Source organism: Trichechus manatus, unplaced genomic scaffold (genome assembly GCF_000243295.1).
Source record: "Trichechus manatus latirostris isolate Lorelei unplaced genomic scaffold, TriManLat1.0 scaffold00170, whole genome shotgun sequence".
Lineage (NCBI taxonomy): Eukaryota > Metazoa > Chordata > Mammalia > Sirenia > Trichechidae > Trichechus > Trichechus manatus.
Genome location: NW_004444106.1, coordinates 4,223,845 through 4,238,262, shown reverse-complemented (window position 1 = coordinate 4,238,262; position 14,418 = coordinate 4,223,845). Strand labels below are relative to the sequence as shown.

Here is a 14,418-nt window from a genome sequence, read left to right as displayed (position 1 = left end):
TATTTTTGAAAAGCCTGCCTTCCTGGATGTGTGTGAACACTGAAATCTCTGTTTCTTAGCTTGTGTTCATGTAGTATTTAAACAGAGATTTCTTTGAATGCAGGGAAAATAAAACAAAAAATAGACCTCTCATGGTCTTTGCAAATTAACTCTGTTCTGGGCCCATCCTTCAACACTTAGGCTTGCACTGAGCCTAGGTATCAGCCCGAGATGAAAGCATAGGATCTTTTCAGATAATTTCTGAGCATGCATCTTGCCCCGGAAATGTGTGTGGCTTTTTCAGTTTCTCTGTATACATGTTGTTTTTGAAAGCCTTAACTTCCAAAAGAGGCTCTCTTCCTGGGTTCTTCCTGTCTTTAGATATGCCTTAAATCACACTTGTTAGCCCTAGGCAGCTATAGGCAGTTACAGCCTTTGGGCATTGCCACTGCCCCTCAGCCCTGAAAGAGACTAATATGAGATCAGTGATTTACTTCAGTCCTTCAGACAGCTCTCAGACATGTTAGAACACACACACACACAGACACACTTACAATAATTTGCAAATAGAATCTGCTCTGCTTTCTCTAGAGCCACAGACCAGGCTCCCTCTGTGGGAATGTGGGCTGCCACAGCTTTAAGATGACCATGCCAAGCCAGAGAGGAGGTGAGGTGCCAGCGATAGAAAACCAAAGCTTTTCTACTATTTAGATACTACCTTTTTCTTGATTCAGCATTCATTTAGTTGTTGAAATCTTTTGACTGGTTTCCAGAGTTCTGACAAAATTGGTTCTGGCAGTTTCGGCTTCCCCCCACCCATCTTTTTTGGTGTTTTTTTGGGTGTATAAGATTGTGGAGCTGTTCATACTCCCAGCTTGCTCCGGACCTCGCCTTTTATATATCCTTTGGAGAAATGTCTATTCATATCCTTTATACTTCTAAAAAGTACGTTATTTGGTATTTTATTATTGAGTTTTAGAAGTTCTTTATATATTTTGGGCACAAGTCCCTTATTAGATATAAAAAAACAAACACAAACCCACTGGTGTTGAGTCAATTCTGACTCATAGCAACTGTGTAGGACAGAGTAGAACTGTCCCATAGGGTTTCCAAGGAGTGGTTGGTAGATTTGAACGGCCAACTTTTTGGTTAGCAGCTGAGCTCTTAACCACTGTGCCACCAGGGCTCAAAAGGACACCATAAAGAAAGTTAAGAGACAGCCAATCCACAGAACGGGAGAAAATATTTGCAGATCTTTTTATCTGATTTGCAGATATTCTCTCCTGTTCTGTGCAAGTTAATTAAAATATGTTAACTTCAGGAGTGGTTAAATGGAAAATATTAAAAAGTTTTTTTTTTTTTTTTTCCTGCTATCAGTTGCTTATTTCACTTTTGCAAAGGGATGAAATGTCTGTAATTTTTATTTTACTGTTTTAGGTTTGGAATCCAGAACTGAGGACAAAGAGTTGATTCTAAAGCAAGAAATTTTAGAAGAAGCAGAACCACAGGGGCAGTTACAAGAAGGGTCTCAGGGAAAGGCTCCCTTGTTCTCCGAGTGTGTTGATACTCACCGGGACATGGCAGAAGAGCAGTCAAGATACCCATCAGTGCTGAAAACTGAAAATTCTCTTGAAGTAGAAGGATTCACTAGCTTCTCGGTTCTCAGCAAGAATGGTTCCACAGAAAAGGGAGACTCTAAAAATAGTGAATTTGGGAATAGTACCAAAATGTCAAACTTTGTTTTTCATCAGCATATTCAGGCAGCAGACAGGCCTATTAACAGTGATGAACGTGGGAATAATTGCAAACAGGGTTTAGATACAGTGCGATATCAAGTGTTGATACCTCACAAATCTATTGACAGCGAGGAAATTTTCCATAGCTCTAGGCTTTTGGGGACCCAGAAGCAGTTCCGTCAAGAAAAACCTTATAAATGTGATGACTGTGAGAAGAGTTTCAAACAGCGTTCTGACCTCTTTAAACACCAGAGAATACACACTGGTGAGAAACCATATGAATGCCAAGAATGTGGGAAAAGCTTCAGTCAGAGTGCTGCCCTGGTTAAACATCAGAGGACTCATACAGGTGAAAAACCATATACATGTCCCAAATGTGGGGAAAGCTTCAGGCAGAGCTCACATCTAAATCGCCATCAGAGAATCCACACAGGAGATAAATGCTATAAATGTAACGAATGTGGAAAAACCTGCAATATTTCCAACCTTTTTAGACATCAGAGAATACATAAAGGTGAGAGGCCCTATAAATGTGAAGAATGTGAGAAGAGCTTCAAACAGCGCTCTGATCTCTTTAAACATCAGAGGATCCACACTGGAGAGAAACCTTATGGATGTACTGTCTGTGGGAAAAGCTTCAGTCAGAGTGCAACCCTCATTAAACACCAGAGAACTCACACTGGGGAGAAACCTTATAAATGTCCTGAATGTGGAGAAAACTTTAGACAAAGTTCACACCTTATCCGACACCAAAGAATCCATAGACATAAAGCCCCACCATTTTGACACGTTTCTGTATGATGTTTGTTTTCTGTTGTCCGGAAAATACACCCTTTAGCATTTGGAGTATTTCAGTCAGTCATGGATCATATTTCCTTGGGTATCTCACACAAGATAGATTCAGTCTGATTTCAGTCTCTTGACACATACTTTGATAAACTATTGTAGTGAAGGAGAAATGAGTAAGGAGCCCCTCCATGAGACGGGGCAGTTGTCTGTAAGAGACTTATGATTATAAGAGCAAGGGCTGACATGAGAGAATTCTTTCAACAGAATTCTGTCCTTGTCATCCCTTCACTCTTCCCTCTGCTTTTGGACCAAATCTTGCCCTCTCCAATGACTTTCACAAGATTTTTTTTTTTTTTTTTTAGTCATGTAGAAGTATCTTTCTACCTAAATGGTGGAGAGGATTTACAGCACCTTGTAACATTTAGTGTATACAAGAAGCACTGTATATTTTTTATTAAAAAAAATATTAATTTTGTAGAGTCCTTTCCCATCCTAGCAGTCTAGGAGTTTGGTTTTGTAAATTTAAAACAAGAAAGACAAAAGAAAATCTCATCTAAACACACAGAATTTCTGTCATTGTATCTTTTTCATAGCTTATCAAATTAGGGTACTTTATTCATTAACTTCTGATTTCTGAAAAAAGTCATCACTAAATCTTCCACTAAAACCTTTGTGTGTGTGTGTGTGTATCCTCATGATATCAAATAGCCTAAAACGTGTTTTTGTTTTTCATTTTTGTGTTGAGGCTTCTTAATATTTTGGACATGAGGAAGTGCTCCAGCAGTATTTCCTTCGGTATATTTCAAAAGAAGAGAACACTAAGGACAGAAGTTCTGTTAGTGTTCTTGTTTTGTTAACAACAGCCGTGACTGACATTATACAATATTCTCTTCATAAAATGCATTCATATACATTTTTCTTCTTTTTGATTTCCTAGTAACCCTATGAGGTAAGTAGGAAACTATGGCATCTCAATTTACAAAGGAAGAAACTGAGGCTCACATTTGACACTTTAGGTTTCAGGTGATCTGACTGCTTGACCAGTAAACATAAGCACACTGTTTTTTCCCTTTGCATTAGTGAATACCTCCCACTACGTGATTCATTTACTGCATCTTGCCCCTTTTTTTCTCTCCCCCTGCTTCATCTGGAGCATCTCTGCAGTGGTGAATTGTGGACCCCGTAGCAGTGATGGAGGAGTAGTGGGTGGATGCACTCATCATCATCACAAGAAATACAAGCTCTGAATGGGATTTAAGTCTTGATTGTTCTTTAACTTTTCAGAGCTGTCTTTTTCCACCCCCATAACCACATGAAGGAAAGATATGGGATTGGCTTTATTGTCACTGTTGGGTTAAACTGTAGGCTCATGACTGAAGTTACTCAAGTTAGAACCTAAATCTCTCCATCCTATTACCTTTCCAGTTCTACGTAATGATAACATGAATTGCATCCAAATTCTTTTAGAACCCCTCCCCTCTTTTTTTAATTAAGGTAGTATAAGCATTGGTAAAATAATAGAGGGAAAAATTATCCATAATCCCACTATCCTGACTCAACTGTTATTGGCCTTTTGGTATATTTCTTTCTGATTTTTTTTTCTGTGTGTATTTTGTTACATAATAAAGATCATAGTGCATATATATATTTATCTTTAAATTTATCATCATGTCTTGTGGGTTTTACATGATCTTCATAGCCATTATGGCTCCATCATTTTCCAGCAACTAGATTTTAACAATTGAATCATTTTCGTTTAATTGAACATTTCAAACATTTCTAATTTTTCACTGTTATATAGACAATGCTGTAACAAATATCATGAATATAATTTGGATTGTTCCACAGAATCTAAGGCTAGATTCCCAGAAATAAAATTCTGGATCAGTGTGTATGGTTCAATGGATTGCTTTTGTGTGACCTTTCTTGCCATGGTCTTGTAACTTCCACCCAAGTGATTGGGTGGGACTTTGCAGATAAGGTAATTGTGACCCACCAAGGAGACTGGTCAGTTTTGCCGTCATGCTAGGCTTAACAGAGAGCCAATTCCAGAGCACGGAGAGATCACCACCACCAAGTAAGGAAAGTCAAGAGCGGAGCGTGTTCTTTGGACCTGGGTTCCGTGCTCTGAGAAGCTCCTGGAACCAGCAGACAGAGAGACCATAACAATGAAAATGGCACCAGGAGACAGCGCAGTGGGCTTCCACAGAGTGAGAAAGATGAGTGCCTTTGGGCAGGAGGCTTGCTGGAGGAGTAGGGGCCTCCAGGCCCTTGGTGGAGCTAGCGCTAAGCATCTTTAGGCTGAGGTATAGCAGAGCTAAAAGAGCTTTGTGACACTTGCCTGAGCAGGGCAGAGCTGGAGGGACCAGAAAGAGGTGTGCCTGCGGGCACGACTGAGAAGAGGCTGTCGTGATGGAAGAACTGTATCCTGAATGTTCCTAAACTTGAATTGTAACCTCTTCCCTAATTAACCCCATAATAGTAGTATCCCTGAGTTCTCTGTGGCCATTGTAATGGATTATAGAACCCAGAAGAGAAGTAATGCCATGGAAAGGATGGTTGGTGTCAGAATTGGTAGATAGCGGAGAGAGGAGGCGTATCTGATCTCTGCCTCAGAGGAATCAGCCTTGGGCTGTTGATCTTGATTCTCCTTCCCCCATGTGAAGTTAGAGGAGGTCAGATGCCTCTGGCATGCCACTCTTACAGTGTGTGAACTATTTTATGGCTCTTAATACACTTTTCCAGTTACTCTCCCCCAAAGTGAGAGCCAAATTACACTCTATTATGCGAATTTCAGTCTATCTTAGGACCTATTATTGTCTTCCTAAATGGACAAAAACATTACTTTTCAGAACTCACCTTCTCAGGCTTGGACACAGTAGTAAAGTACATATTTTGTCTTTTGACCTTCTTTATAACCAACAGGAGGGAATTGTGAGAAGGCTGTCCTAGGTGCACTAAGGCTTTAGGGTGTCATGCTGAGAATTTAAATTTTTTTTTTTTTTAGGCGATTTAGTATCAAGAGCATTGGGCTGAGAGTGAGGAAATGTGTATAAAGTATCGGTTTAAACACTGCCATGAGCTGTATTACTTTGAGAGAGATTATAACTAATCAGTTGCTGTGGAGTCCATTTCCTATGCTCATAGGGTTTTCAATGGCTGGGATCTTTTGGAAGTAGATCGCCAGGCAATTCTTCCAAGGTGTCTCTGGGTGGGTTTGAACTGACCTTTTAATTAGTAGCTGAGTGCTTAACCTTTTGCCTATTGTGTATAACCAAACCAAACTCACTGCTCTTGAGTTGATTCCAACTCATAGTGAACCTGTTAGGACAAGGTAGAACTGTCCCACAGGGTTTCCAAAGCTGGAAATTTTTATGCAAGCAGACTGCCACATCTTTTCTCCCACTGACTGGCTGGTGGGTTTGAACTGCTGATCTTTCATTTAGCAGCTGCATGCTTAACCACTGCACCACCAGGGTTCTTCTACTGCATATAGGGACCCAAGAAATAGTTACATGACGTGACTTTGTTTCTGTGCATCAATTTCTTTGCTCTACTTCTATCGTATAGCATTTCCATGTAAGAATCAAAGGAGGTAACAATGTATAGTAATGTTTTCCTAAGGCTCATCAAGGTTATTTGCCCAGGGTCATATAGATAGTAAGTGATAGAGACCAGTTACAGGGTTCTGATACTAGTCTACTAATTCATTTCAGTACACAAACTCTGTAGTCTTCTCTGCATTTTCAGTTTTTCCTCCATTCTTCCTCTTCTACTTTCTTTTATAGGCATTTTCTATTGTCTAAATGCTACTTGAATTTTTGACCTATTTCCACATATATGCCTTGCTTTGGTCATGATACTTTCTCTATTTGGAATTCCAGCTCCCCATTCCCTAGCCTTTAAACCATCAAATTAACAAAGGAAAAGCCCCAATTCTGTTAAACAATTTTAAAAAGTAATTTCTCAATTATCCTAATCCAAAATATTATCCTAATCCAAAATATTTGCTGAACTTAACACTATCTGTAGGTTTTGTTTGGCACCATGAAAACTACAGTAATTGTCATATTTGTGCCCATTCCAAAGAAAGGTGATTCAACTGAATGCAGAAATTATCGAACAATAACAGTATCACACACAAGTAAAATTTTGCTGAAGATCATTCAAAAACTGTTGCAGCAGTACATTGACAGGGAACTGCCAGAAATTCAAGCTGGATTCAGAAGAGGATGTGGAACAAGGGACAGCATTGCTGATGTCAGATGGATCCTGGCTGAAAGCAGAGAATACCAGAAAAATGTTTACCTATATTTTATTGACTATGCAAAGGCATCTGACTGTGTGCATCATAACAAATTATGGATAACATTACAAAGAATTCCAGAACACTTAATTGTGTTCATGAGGAACCTGTACCTAGATCAAGAGGCAGTTCTTCGAACAGAACAAGATGCTGCGTGATTTAAATTCAGGAAAGGCGTGTGTCAGGGCTGTATTCTTTCACCATGCTTACTCAATCTGCATGCTGAGCAAATAATCCAAGAAGCTGGACTATATGAAGAACATGGCATCAGGATTGGAGGAAGACTCATTAAGAGCCTGTGATGTGCAGATGACACAACCTTGCCTGCTGAAAGTGAAGAGGATTTGAAGCACTTACTGATGAAGATCAAAGACCGCAGCCTTCAGTATGGATTATACCTCAACATAAAGAAAACAAAAATTCTCACAACTGAACCAATAAGCAACATTATGATAAACACAGAAAAGACTCAAGTTGTCAAGGATTTCATTGTACCTGGATTCACAATCAATGCACATGGAAGCAGCAGTCAAGAAATCAAAAGACACATTGCATTGGGTAAATCTGCTGCAAAAGACCTCTTTAAAGTGTTAAAAAGTAAAGATGTCACTTCAAGGACTAAGGTACACCTGACCCAAGCCATGGTGTTTTCAATTGCCTTATATATATGTGAAAGCTGGACAATGAATAAGGAAGACTGAAGAAGAATTGATGTCTTTAATTATGGTGTTGGTGAAGAATACTGAATATACCATGGACTGCCAAAAGAACGAATATATCTGTTCTCTTGACTATCTAGTGCTGCTGTAACAGAAATACCACAAGTGGATGGTTTTAACGAAGAGAAATTTATTCTCTCATAGTCTAGTAGGCTAGAAGTCTAAATTCAGGGCGTCAGCTCCAGGGGAAGGTTTTCTCTGTAAGTTCTGGAGGAAGGTCTTTGTCACCAATCTTCCTCCAGTCTAGGAGTTTCTCAGCACAGGAACCTCAGGTCTAAAGGACACACTCTGCTCCTGGTACTATTTTCTTGGTGGTATGAGGTTCCCCTAGCTCTCTGCTCACTTCTTTTTTATGTCTCAAAAGAGATTATCTTAAGACACAATCTAATCTTGTAGATTTTATCAGCATAACTGCCAATAATCCCATCTCATCAACATCATAGAGATAGGATTTACAACACATAGGGAAATCACATCAGATGACAAAATGGTGGACAATCATACAATACTGGAATCATGACTTAGCCAAGTTGACAGATATTTTTGGGGGACACAATTCAATCCATGACATCTGTCTTGGAAGTACAGTCAGAATGCTCATTAGAAGCGAGGATGGCGAGACTTCATCTCACATACTTTGGACATGTTATCAGGAGGGACCAGTCCCTACAGAACATGACGCTTGATAGAGTAGAGGGTCAGCAAAAAAGAGGAAGACCCTCAACGAGATGGATTGACACAGTGCCTGCAACAATGGGCTCAAGCTTACCAATGATTGTCAGTATGACGCAGGACAGGGCAGTGTTTCATTCTGTTGTATACAGGGTCGCTGTGAGTCAGCACCTAACGACAACAACAACATTCTTCTGTTGATAAGCCTTGGATAGACTCTACTTTGGGGATATTATGAATAGTACTGCTGTGATCAATCTAATACATATATTTTACTGAACATGTATGTGCATTCTGTTGGGTGTATACCCAGAAGTGGATTGCTAGGTCATAATGTATGCATATGTTCACCTCCAGTTAAAAACAACACAAACAAACCAAACCCATTGCCCTCAAGTCAATTCTGACTCATGGCAACCCCATGCTTTATGTAGTAGAACTGCTCCATGGGACTATTTTGGCTGTAATATTTACAGATGCAGATCACCAGGTCTTTCCTCTGTAGTGCTGCTGAGTGGGGCTGAACCACCAACCGGTAGATTAATAGTCTAAATGCAAAGTGTTTGCACCACCCAGGTACCTTCACATCTAGTAGATGCAATGCCTCCAAATAGCTTCCCAAAGTACTTGAAACAATTTATATTCCCACCAGCAATGTAAGAGGCTTCTAGTTGTTCCACATTCTTGCCAAAATTTGATTTTATCAGTCTTTTTAATTTCACCTAATCCTACTCACAATCGTAGGCGTGTAGTGATATATCATTAAATTTGTCTTTCCACAAGGCTAATGAAGTTGAGTGCCAATTAGATGGTAGATTTTAAGTTTATTTTATTTTTATTATAAAATAAATGTTTCTTGTAGAAAACTTTAAAAATGCAGAAATAAATGAAACAAAATAAAACTCATGTTCACCTCTCAGAAATGGTCATATATTTGGTTTTTTTTTTTTTTTTTTTAAATAAAACTTGGATCTACTTACATATTTCATATAGGAATCAGTTTTTTTTTTTAGGCATCAGTTTTGTATTTGAAAACTTTGTGTACAGGTAATCTTTTTATGTCTTCGTTATTTGGATGTACCACAATTTTATCTACTCATCCCTCTCTTGATAATTAGTTTATTTCCAACTTGTCACTGTATCAGTGTCCTATTGCTGCTGTAGCAAATTACCACATACTTTGTGGCTTAAAACTATAAAAATTTATTATATTACTGTTCTGGAAATTAAAGTCTGAAATGGGCCTCACTGGGTGAAAATCAAGGGAAAATGCAGGTCTTATGTTCCTTCTGGAGGCTCTAGGGGAGAATCTATTTCCTAGCCTTTACAAGTTTCTAGAGGCTGTTTGCATTCCTTGGCTCGTAGCCTACCACCTGCAAAGTCAGTAATGGCTTTCTTTCACTACACCATTTTAATTAACGCTGACTCTTCTGCTTTCCTTTTTCACATTTAAGGACGCTGTGATTACTTTAAGGAGCCTTGGTGGCGAAGTGGCTAATGCAATTGACTGCTAACTGAAAGCTGGCAGTTGGAAACCACCAGCAGCTCTGAAGGGGAAAGATGTGGCAGTTTCCTTCGGTAGAGATTTACAGCCTTGAAAACACTATGGGGTTGTTATGAGTCGGAATTGACCTGATGGCAGCGGGTTTTGGGTGACTACTTTAGGCCCACTCAGATAATCCAAAATAATCTCCCAATCTCAAGGGTAGCTGATTAGCAATCTTAATTCCATTTGAAACTTCAATTCATCCTTGCCGTGTAACACAACATATTCACAGGTTCGGGGATTAGGATGTGCATATCTTTGAGGGGCCATTATTTTGCCTTTCACAGTGCTTAACTTCTCTGGTAAAATAATTTTGGCCTCATCTTTTTCCCTAAATTTATTTCAAGAAGTAGATTTACTAGATCAAAGAGCGTGAACAATTTTAAGGTGGTCAGTACATATTACCAAATTGATTTCTTCTGTGGCACTACTGCATAGGTTTAAACTGCTTTTAGGTTAGTAGATGAGTGCAAACCATTTGCACCTCTCAGGGACTTGGTACCTTAGCCTTATGTACTTCAAAATGAAAATGGGGAAAATATCCATTTATAATACTGGCACAAATAATTAGCAATAAACAACAAAGGACTTAACTTGCAAAAATGTATTTTGCCAAGAAATTATCTATTTCTACTGTGTTTAAAAATTAATTTGTAATTTCATGTAGTATTTTTGCTTTATAATCTCTTGTACCCTACTTCCTCTTCTTCATTTCTACCAGCTGGGATTGTGTCAATTTCCATTCTCACTAGCCCTTTTAAACACCATCCTACTTCCCTCTCTGCTTACCACTGTAGACCAAAGGGATTGAGACTGAGCTCCAGGACATCGCTCTGTAACTCACTAACCCTCACATCCCATTTACTTCCCCATGAGTAGGATTTCAGTTCACCAAACCTGAGGTGATCTCTCAGCTGAAGTACTGGGAAGAGGTATGGGTCCTGGATCTACCGAGAGCTGGGAATAGGAAGGCTGCCAGTAGTGCTTGCCCAGGAGGTTGAGGAAGAGACCTAGTTAAGTGGAAATGGTGAAGAGGAAGGGAAGTCACTTTGATGCCCCTTCTGTGTGCCAGACACAGAGGCAGGTTGGCATGTATCCCACCTATTCATCCCTACTGCCCTGTGAAGTTAGTAGATATGATCATCATAATGGTATTGAATTTTTGGACTTACAGACTTGCTCTTCTTACTAGACTTCATTCAACAACAGTGATGCTCTGTAATGATCATAAAAGTTAACAAGTTCCTTCAAAACTTTAAACTTATTCAAGATCAGCATGCTTGTATAGGGAAGAAACAGGACAAATTTGATGAATATGGGAAACTTTTCAATTACAGCACGTTGTTTTCTGGCATAAAGGAATTCTCATTACAGCAAAATCTTACATTGACGCTGTAAACTTCTCCCCACCCATCCAAGCCAAAGTGAGAGAATGGCAGAGTTGACTAAACTTCATTAATTTTAGAAATAGCCAGTTAGGTTATTAGAGAAAGTAGGTTTCTTCTCTCTTGGTCCTATAGGAAATGAAGGGAAGCTGGGCATCTGTGCTCAACTTCTTTAGGAGCAGTTTCCCTCTTGGTCAGGAGGCTACTTTCCTCTTGGTTGCAGGTGAGCTGCAGCAGAAATCATACTGAGGCAGAGAAAGCCTCTGCCTGCAGGACATATCAGGAAGGTGTGATAATGCACTGTTCCCAAAGAAACATTCTATGGCTAGACTAGGGTGCAGGTGATGTTTGCTCCTGTGCTCCAGAAACTGAAGGGTCCCTGGGCTGGACAAGTCCCATAGCTTCCTCTAAGGGTTTGAAATTCCATCGGTTTGGGATGTGGACATGACTGCTCAATTTTTTGTGGAAAAGCCTCACTGGACCTCTTATGTCCCTGTGGCTCAAAGGATTAGGGACAGTTCTCCTGTGTTTGTGTCTTCTTTGAACAAAAGGATTAATCTAATGAATGCCTGGATGCTTTAACCGATCATTGCAGAGACTCATAAATACAAACTCTTTTATCAGCTAGGCTACTTCCCATGGTCAAGTAGTTGGTTGTTTTTTTATTGTTATTTTTAAAATATTTCAAGGCTGTGCTTTATGCTGACCATGCTTTTCTGACACGCACAAAGACAGGTATTCCTGTCGTTGAGCTCTTCTCAGGCCTTCTTAGTAAATAAGTTTAGCTGAATGTTCACTACTCATTTTGGTCATTCAATATTCTTTTAGTCAACGCATTTTTTAAAAATCTGAATGCCTTAGTGACTACTTTCACCTATGTGTATATTCATAAAAGTATTAGTCATGGCTGCTGCTGATGATTTCCTATAACAAAACTCAGCAAGAATCTGAAAACTGCACATCTGCTTGGGGGAACCTCTGAAGCTGTTGCGGTTGGAATGTCTCCCAAATTCAAGGGGTCTTTGGCCATGGCTTTGCCTGCTCCACAAGGGAAGGCAGGCTCTGAGGGAAAAAGCAGTAAAACCCATTGCTGTTAAGTTGATTTGGACTCATGCAGACCACATGTATTAGAGTAGAACTGCTTCATATGGTTTTCTTGGCTGTACTCTTTATGGAAGATTGCCAGGCCTTTCTTCTATGGCACTACTGCATAGGTTTAAACTGCTTTTAGGTTAGTAGATGAGTGCAAACTATTTGCACCTCCCAGGGACTTGTACATTAGCCTTATGTACTTCAAAATAAAAATGGGGAAAATATCTATTTATAATACTGGCACAAATAAAGTAAACAACGAAGGACTTAACTTGCAAAAATGTATTTTGCCAAGAAATTATTTCTACTCTGTTTAAAAATTAATTTGGAATTTCATGTAGTATTTTTGCTTTATAATCTCTTGTATCCTACTTCCTCTTCTTCATTTCTACCAGCTGGGAAATACTGACAAATGGAGCAGCTACATTTGTGTTTGAGATGAAAGGTACAGTTGAGCATGTACTTGAACAAGATACAAGGTGTCTGTGTTGTCAAAACTTCCATGGTGAGTTGTGTGTGGTGTAAGCTGCACATTAGTCATGCCATAGTAAGATTATGTTACATGTGGCATTTTATTTTACAGTTAAATATAACCAAGTGTATAAAAATGGGAAAATGAAAACATTGGTCAATTTTTGTATCTTATTTGATGTCATTTTAATTTTTAACACAGCCGGCTTTTACAGTTTAACATGATTAACTAAAGTAGGGAAATAACATTTTATTAATTTTTCACTCTGATTTAAATATGCTGAAAGAAAGCTTTGCTAATCTTATCAAGACAACCTTTTGAGTCCAGTGGAATTCTACACTGTAGACGCCAGTCTCCTCCAAAGAGGGACAGACACCACTGAGTGAGCTGATGGTTGTTGTCTCTCCAGGTATGAAGGACAATAGGTCTAGTCCTTTAGACAAATGAGAACTACTGGAGGCTGATTATCACCTGTCATCATACCCCTTCAGGAAAGCCAAAACTTGAGCATCTCCTCCCCACTGCCTTCTTTTGAAAGTTAGTTTGGAGCTCTTGCCATTCTGCTAAATGTTAACAAAAATGAACATATACTGAAGCTGACATTGCTAATCGAGCTCTTCGCCTGTTATCTGTCTAGCATCTTGGGGAAGGCAGTAAGACTAACTTGGCACTCTCTGGGTACTCTTTTGAGATGGGGGCTCCTTACTAGCACTGGTGGTGTTGACACCCTTTCTCTCAAATCATTTCAGCAAAGCTTCCAAATGAACTTCAGTTTTCTTGCACACCAGCATCCCCCATTCCTTTTCCTTTTGGGTTCCAGGAATTCTACCGAAACAAATATTTTCAGTGAATCAGACATTTTATAGGGGATCATTTATAAAATGAAAAGAGGTCTTTAATTTAGTTGTAAACAGGGAAACAAGTGGCACCAAATAATTTTTTCTACCCATTTCTCAATATAAAGTCCTTAGGGTCTATCTGCCAGTGCTATTCCAATAGACTTTTCTGTAACGATGGGAAACTCCTATAACTGTGCTGATCATGAAATGTAGTTTTTGACTGAGGAACTTAATTTTAAATTTTAGTTAATTTAAATAGCCTCTTATGGCTAGAAACAACCATATTGAACAACTCAGCTCTAGATATTTTCATGGCAGCTGTGACTGATCATTGGTGGGTATCATGTTATTTCTAGTTCCTAACATAGTAGTGTTGCAGTGGTTAAGCACTCAGCTGTTGACCAAAAGGTCGGCAGTTTGAACCACCAGCTGCTCTGTGAAAGAAAGATGTGGCAGTCTGTTTCAGTAAAGATTTACAGCCTTAGAAACTCTATGGGGCAGTTCTACTCTGTCCTATAAGGTTGCTATGAGTTGGAACTGACTTGACCGCAGTAGTCTGAGTTTTTAACTGAGTTATGCCCTTCTTTCTAGAGAGCTGGTGGCTTGGGAATCATCTAAATAGATTTAACAGCTTCAGACTGACTTTTGTGTGCTCAGGCCTGGACCTGTTTTTCACAGGTTCCCATGTCCCAAGGTTTAAGTGGGCTTATTTCTCATTCTCATTTCCTCACTGGCCTATTTCCTCCTAAGCCAAAAGTATCAACTTTTCAGTTTTGCTTAGGGAAAAAGAATTTGACAGTCTTTTTTTCTAGCCAATTCAAGCTAACCACTAAAAAAATAACTGATTATGTATTTTGAACCCCATTTACAGTCAAATCCTAAT

General features: G+C 39.2%; 2 protein-coding genes across 4 annotated transcripts in view; one reads left to right on the top strand and one right to left on the bottom strand.

Annotated features, from left to right (window-relative positions):
- Window positions 1-4,078, top strand: part of ZNF394 (zinc finger protein 394) — an 11,409-nt gene extending 7,331 nt beyond the window's left edge. Inside the window, exons 2-3 of one of the 3 annotated variants that reach the window (XM_023741060.1) lie at window positions 571-646; window positions 1,417-4,078. In XM_023741060.1, coding sequence (XP_023596828.1) covers window positions 622-646; window positions 1,417-2,501 — 1,110 coding nt within the window. In that variant the 5' untranslated portion in view covers window positions 571-621 and the 3' untranslated portion in view covers window positions 2,502-4,078. The remainder of the gene's footprint in view (window positions 1-570; window positions 647-1,416) is intronic. The other 2 variants (XM_023741061.1, XM_012558460.2) reach the window with 2 other exon arrangements.
- LOC105756785 (zinc finger protein 789) overlaps window positions 1-14,418 on the bottom strand; it is a 224,699-nt gene that overhangs the window by 6,762 nt on the left and 203,519 nt on the right. The gene's annotated exons all lie outside the window — the stretch shown is intronic.